Here is a 6000-nt window from a genome sequence, read left to right as displayed (position 1 = left end):
ATCTGGTTGTAGACTGAATTGTGTCCCCCCCAAATTCATATGTTGAAGCCCTACCCTCCAAAATAACAGTATTTGGAGATAGCGCCTTTAAAGAGGTAATTAAGGTTACATGAGGACACAATTAAGGTTAAATAAGGTTAAAAGGGTGGAGCCCTAATACAGTATGATTGGTGTCCTTATAAGAAGAGAAAGATGTACCAGGGGTTTGTGTACACAGAGAAAAGGCTATGTGAGGACGCAGAAGGTAGCATCTTCAAGCCAAGGCCTCAGGAGAAACCGACCTTGCTGGCACATTGACCTTGGACTTTCAGCCTCCAGAACTGTAAGAATATAAATTTCTGTTGTTGAAGCCATACAATCCATGGTATTTTGTTATGGCAACCCTGGCAGACCAAGACAATAGCTCATTTAACTCTTAAGTCAGCCCTATGGGAAATACTGACAATCATCTGTTACCCATGGAGAAACACAGGCTCAGAGAGCTTAAAGTGAATTGCCCAAGATAGCTAATAGGTGGTAGTATTCAGGATTTATAGTTAAGCTCCTCTAACTACAAATATAGTTAGAAAATTCAGTTCAGTTCTAAATTGATAAATGAAAAGATTTATACACACAAAAGGAACATGATTTGGTATCTGATTGGATTCAAGCTGAAAAAAAAAAGGGGTTATGACCAGATGATTGAGATTTTAGGCCGCGGGGTTCACACAAGATAAATGACTGGCTTGTTTGTGTGTGGTGTGTGTGTTTAGTTTATATTGACTATTGTGTAAAGGTTGTTCAGGGCAGAAAGGAATTAACTGTGGCTGAAGCACTCACGGAACCTAATGATAGCTGACTTGGGTAAAATGATGGAAGAGATATGGCATTACTGGGGAGAACCGCAGTATTAAAGTAAAAGGATACATAGGGGTAAACGAGTAATGAGGGAAAATTTAAATATGAATTGAGGCCAGATCATGTTTCATCTATTTTAATTGTTATTGCCTATAACTGTGCCTGCCTTTTCCAGGGCACTAAATAACATTTGGTAAAAACAGGAAAGAAATGTGGAGACTTAATACTTGAAAGAAAGGAGCTATTTAAATTGTGTCGTCCCTCCCCCCACCCCCAATACAGGAGCAGTAAGAAATTGAGACTGAATGAGACTGAATTTTCCTCGTTTCTTAACTGGGCTTACTAACCACCTCTCTCTCTTTTTTTTTTTTCTTTTCTTTTCTTTTAAAGGAAGGCAGGTTAGCTCCAATACGAATGAAGCAAATAAAAACATGGATACTAAAATAAATGATTTGATTATCTAATCTCAGATTGTTCTGTGCTTATGTTTTAGGGAACAATAAAATAGCCGTAGGGTTATCAATTCCACAAAAGCTGACTTCAGAGGGTAACTGTTTCGCTATTCTAAATAAAACGAGTAAGCCCCGAATACAATCATCAGTCATCGGCTCATTAGTCTTAACTATGGTCCTTCTTGCATCAGTGCACGCTGACTGTACCGAGCAGGGGCTCAGCTGGCTTCAAAGGATGAGGCTACCACCACGCTCACAGGTTAGTAGTAGGAAGTCGCTACTAGGCCTCTGCCAGGAACATCAACTCATCCGCAATGCGCCTGCCCAGACCGCAGCAGCCTAGCTCTGCAGACACCCCATAGCAGCAAAAAACAGCTGTAAGAGAAAATCCGACCTTGCTGCAGAAACCCAGTCCGCCGGGCTCCAAAGGTTTTTCTCCACCACTGCGGCCCCGCCAGACTACAAATCCCCACATTCACTCCTCCTACGGGAGCCAATGAGGAGGCTACAAATTCCTTCAGCCAATCACATCCTGGCCCAGTGTAACATGCCGACTGAATTCTGGGATTTGTGGTTTTCACGTGGCAACATTACACCATCGTGGTTAAGGCAATGTAGGCCACGCGTCCGATACCCAACGAAAGCTCCTTCTGATAATTCTTCTGTTAGTCACTAGGATAACCCCTTAATTGGCATTACTCCCAGGCCTTATACTCTTTAAAAGTCGTAAACTTTTTTTTCTTACTTTCGTATAGGGAAAAAAAATAGTCAAGTTATATTCGAATGAAGGCATGCTTGTCCCACTCTCCCCCACTGTCCTTTAACCGTCGGTTTCAAGTCTCGCGAGAACAGCCCCTTCCGGTCGTTGTCATGCCTCCTGGAAGGCGGGTCACGCGAAGACTGACACAGGCTTCAGCCAACAGGCTTGCCCTTTAACTAGCGTCTCCACAGCGTGCGTAGAAAGGCCTCCGTGAACTCTGACCTCAGCTTTCCGTAGCGTCCTGCGTCTACCACCTCCGCCCCCGGAGCGAAGGAGGCGGGTTTTGGCCTCTAGCCCTTAGGAGCGAGTGCGGAGGGAGTGGGAGTGAGACGGGCCCGAGTGGAAGTGTCTGGCTCCCCGAAGAGGCCCCGCTGTACTCCTCGCTGCCCATGCGCTCGTTCTCCAGCGAGCAGCGCCGTCGTTAGGCCGGTCCCGTCGCCTCTGCTTCCTCCGGAACGGGCCCACGTCTCGCCTGGGAGGGGGCAGCCCGTCGAGGCGCCTCCCTAGTCAGTGTCTGCGTCGCGCTGCGACCCTGGAAGCGGGAGCCGCCGCGAGCGAGAGGAGGAGCCCCGGCGGCGGCAGCGGGCGGCAGCACCAGCAGCGCCAGCGGGCGGGACCGAGGCCGTCAACATGGCGAGCGCCTCGTACCACATTTCCAATTTGCTGGAAAAAATGACATCCAGCGACAAGGACTTCAGGTGAGTCCGAAATCCGACCCTCAGCCCACCTCGGGGCCCCTCGTTCGCGTCTCTGGCCCTCTTACAGGCCTTGCCCCACCCCTTTGGTCTTAACCGGCTCTTTTGCTTTCCCGAGGTCTCCAGCCCAGCCTCTGCTCCCCGGTCCCGCCAGGCCCCTTTCCTCGTCCACCTTCTCACCCCCTCCCCCCATTCTTTTCTTTAGGCCGTTGCCCGCCTCGGGTCCTAGGCCCGGTCTGCGTCCCCCAGCGCCCCCACCGCAGTCCCTCCCGGAAAGTGACTTTCCCGCCCCAGGTAGCATGAAGGGGCAAGACCGCGCACCGTGGTGGGGAAAGGGGTCGCTCTAGGCGTGGAGACCTGGAGGTGGGGCCTACCGCCGGCCTGCCCGAGGCGCTAGGCCGCCGTGCTCGCGGCGCCCAAGCTCCTGCTGCCCACTCAGGGACCCAGCTGCCGCCTCCTTTCCCGCAGCTGTGAGTGGGCCTAGGTGCGTTCAGTTTGAACGATTTGCTTTTATCCTCTAGCTCTTCGGGGACTGGGTTGTATATAAACTTTTTCTTTGGATTATCTTTTTCATGAAGGTGGGAAGAAAGAGGAGGGGGAGCCAGGATGGTGGAAACTTGACTCGTAGGGTTTTCCCGCCAGCATCTCTTGTCATTTTCCGTTGTCAGGTAAAAACCCAAACGGGAACTCGGGGTTTCAGTCTCATTTCCTTTTATCCAAAATTACTGCCAGAAAGGTGAATTGCTGAACCATAAACAAAGAGGTACATCGAGCAAATGGATCTTACTGAAAGGAGGAGTTTTTTAATATGGGGGTGGTGAATATGGTTTGTATAGAAGTTCTGTTGCAGGAGACTTGGTTCCAAACCGTGGTAACATGCGTATTGAAGAAATGTTATATTTTCACGGATTATCTTGGTTTCTCTCTCTTTTTTTTTGGACTACAGTAATTGTTACATTCCTTCTTTCCCACCTCCTGTCGCCATCACAAAATAAGCACCCGATTTAAAAAAGCTGTTTATATTATTGATACTTGTTTTGTTCTCTGCTGGTTGTGTTTTGTATGCATTTTAAAGGTACGAAGTCTTAAATTTGAATTGTGGCCGAAGGGCTTATTTGGTGCTTTCGTATGAACAATACACTTTTAACACTTGAAAACATGCCCACACTTCATGTACTGGAAAAGAATTTTCAATTTGTGAAAGGAGAACCATTTCTAATTAAATTGATACGCCGGCATATTAAAATGGCAATGAAATAGAGTTTTGATTGTAACTTCAAAGCCAAAGATCATTTTCAAAAAGTTTTGCTACCTAGGACGTTTTTAAGTATTGCACTTAAAACTTAAAATCAGTTTGCTAATTATAAAGATTTTTAGTGTTACTTTTTGGAGGAGACATGTTTATTTTGGGTATTTTAGTATTTTTAGATTTGTGTAGTTGTAGGGTCAAAGTCAAGATTATTGGGGGAAATAAAAGTTTTTGTTTGTTTTTTAAATAATTAGAATGCTGTTTATTTTCCTTTGGAGCTTTGTTTGGTCCCAGTGCAAGCCCCTGGAACGTAAACATTTGAATGGAACTTACATTAAAATCTGTAAGCACTGTAGAGTGTGTGGTGTAATTCCCCCGCCCCCTCCTGTTTCTGTCAGTTGGGCTCATTTTGTAAAAATACTGAATTTCACTCATTGTATTCAATTTTAGTCTAAAGACAGGACTTTCCCTATAATAGTACAGTTTTGTTCCATTAGTTAGACTTGTGTATGGATATATTTAGAGTAAATCAAGTCGGATGATAATACTACATATGTGATTATTGACTAAAGCTTCCTTTCTTAAATTTCTTGGAAAGATAATACATACATGCTTGGGGTTTTTTTTTTTTTTTAATTATATGGAAGAGTAATGTGCTAATATTAAGCCATACCCACTGTTGAACTTGATAAGGATTATCTACGAATTTGGGCTAGAATAAATCAAAACATTGCTTGGAGGATTGGTTATTCTCCTAAAAGTGTGATATTGGTGTATTTCTAATACAGTTGGTAACTATGATAATGTGTTTAGGAACAGTAAGTGACTTCTAGTAATTTATCATTAAGATATTTTAATTAACTATTTTAAAGACTTGTAATATGCTTAGGCCATCCAGTAAGAGATAAGTCTTTGGAACCAAAGCACTATATATATTACATTACTGACATTTAAGAGATTAATTAAAATACGGATCATTTACAGTTAAGTATTTTGAGATTTTTCTGTGTATTTTCAGTACTTGAATACATGTATTCTATTTTTAAATGATGCTTTCTAGTTTCTCATTAGAAATTTATTTACTTTTTATTTTGGTGTGAATATCATAGTTGTTACATGTTTTAAAATACCTAGTGCTAGAAGGATCTTGAAGACAAGAATAGTTAACATTATAGAAAATCTAACATGCAAACCACTCTACCACTCTGCTAAGGGGAGAAGAAAACAATACATCAAAAAGGAAGAAAAGTTTATTTTTCTCATGGTGGACTCCAAAGAGAATATTTCTTGTTGGTCACAAGATGTGAGCTTTAGTCCTATAGGATTCTTTACTGTGAACTATCTGTGATACCTTGGGTAGGCTACTTAGTTCGGGATTAAATTTTCACTTTTGAGAGACTCATTCATGGGTTGCAAAAGGTCCCTTATAGGCCTGAAACTTTAGGTCTCTGGATGACTGCATAGTTTTTTAATGAAGAGAAGGTAAATGGGTGCAGGCTTCAAAATATGAGTGTCAGCATTTTTAAACAATCCCTTTATAGAACTTTTAAAATTGTAGGCTTAATTTATTGGGCAGAAAACTCAAAACCTGGTGTCCTTTTTCTTTCATGTTTCAGCATTCTGTATTCTTTGAAGGTAAGATATTATAGTTTAGTGCCAGTAAGTAGGTGACTCCGTAGATAACGGAATAAAACTTTAACGTGTGCAAAATGAATGCTTCATTTATAAATTTACCATTCTCTTATCTCTCTGTGCATAAGAGTTAATATTAATACTTCCTGTGGACTTTATACATTGATCCACTTTATCCTTACAACTCTGTTAAAGTGAATACTAGCAATCTCTATTACAGCTGAGGAAACTTTGATCTGAAGATAAGTACTTGCCCAGATAGACAGTAGTAGACAGTAGTAGACAGTAGTAGACAGTAATAGATCTGGATTTCCAGATACCCCCAGAGCATGAACTCTAACTACAATATTCTGCCTCTCCAAGATTTTGACTAGG

General features: G+C 42.8%; 1 protein-coding gene across 1 annotated transcript in view; it reads left to right on the top strand.

Annotated features, from left to right (window-relative positions):
- The first annotated feature begins 2310 nt into the window (after window positions 1–2310).
- CAND1 (cullin associated and neddylation dissociated 1) overlaps window positions 2311–6000 on the top strand; it is a 42157-nt gene continuing 38467 nt past the window's right edge. The window contains exon 1 of the mRNA XM_010994202.3: window positions 2311–2747. Coding sequence (XP_010992504.1) covers window positions 2680–2747 — 68 coding nt within the window. The 5' untranslated portion in view covers window positions 2311–2679. The remainder of the gene's footprint in view (window positions 2748–6000) is intronic.

The sequence above is a fragment of the Camelus dromedarius genome, chromosome 11 (assembly GCF_036321535.1).
Source record: "Camelus dromedarius isolate mCamDro1 chromosome 11, mCamDro1.pat, whole genome shotgun sequence".
Lineage (NCBI taxonomy): Eukaryota > Metazoa > Chordata > Mammalia > Artiodactyla > Camelidae > Camelus > Camelus dromedarius.
This window is presented reverse-complemented; position numbering and strand designations above follow the sequence as displayed.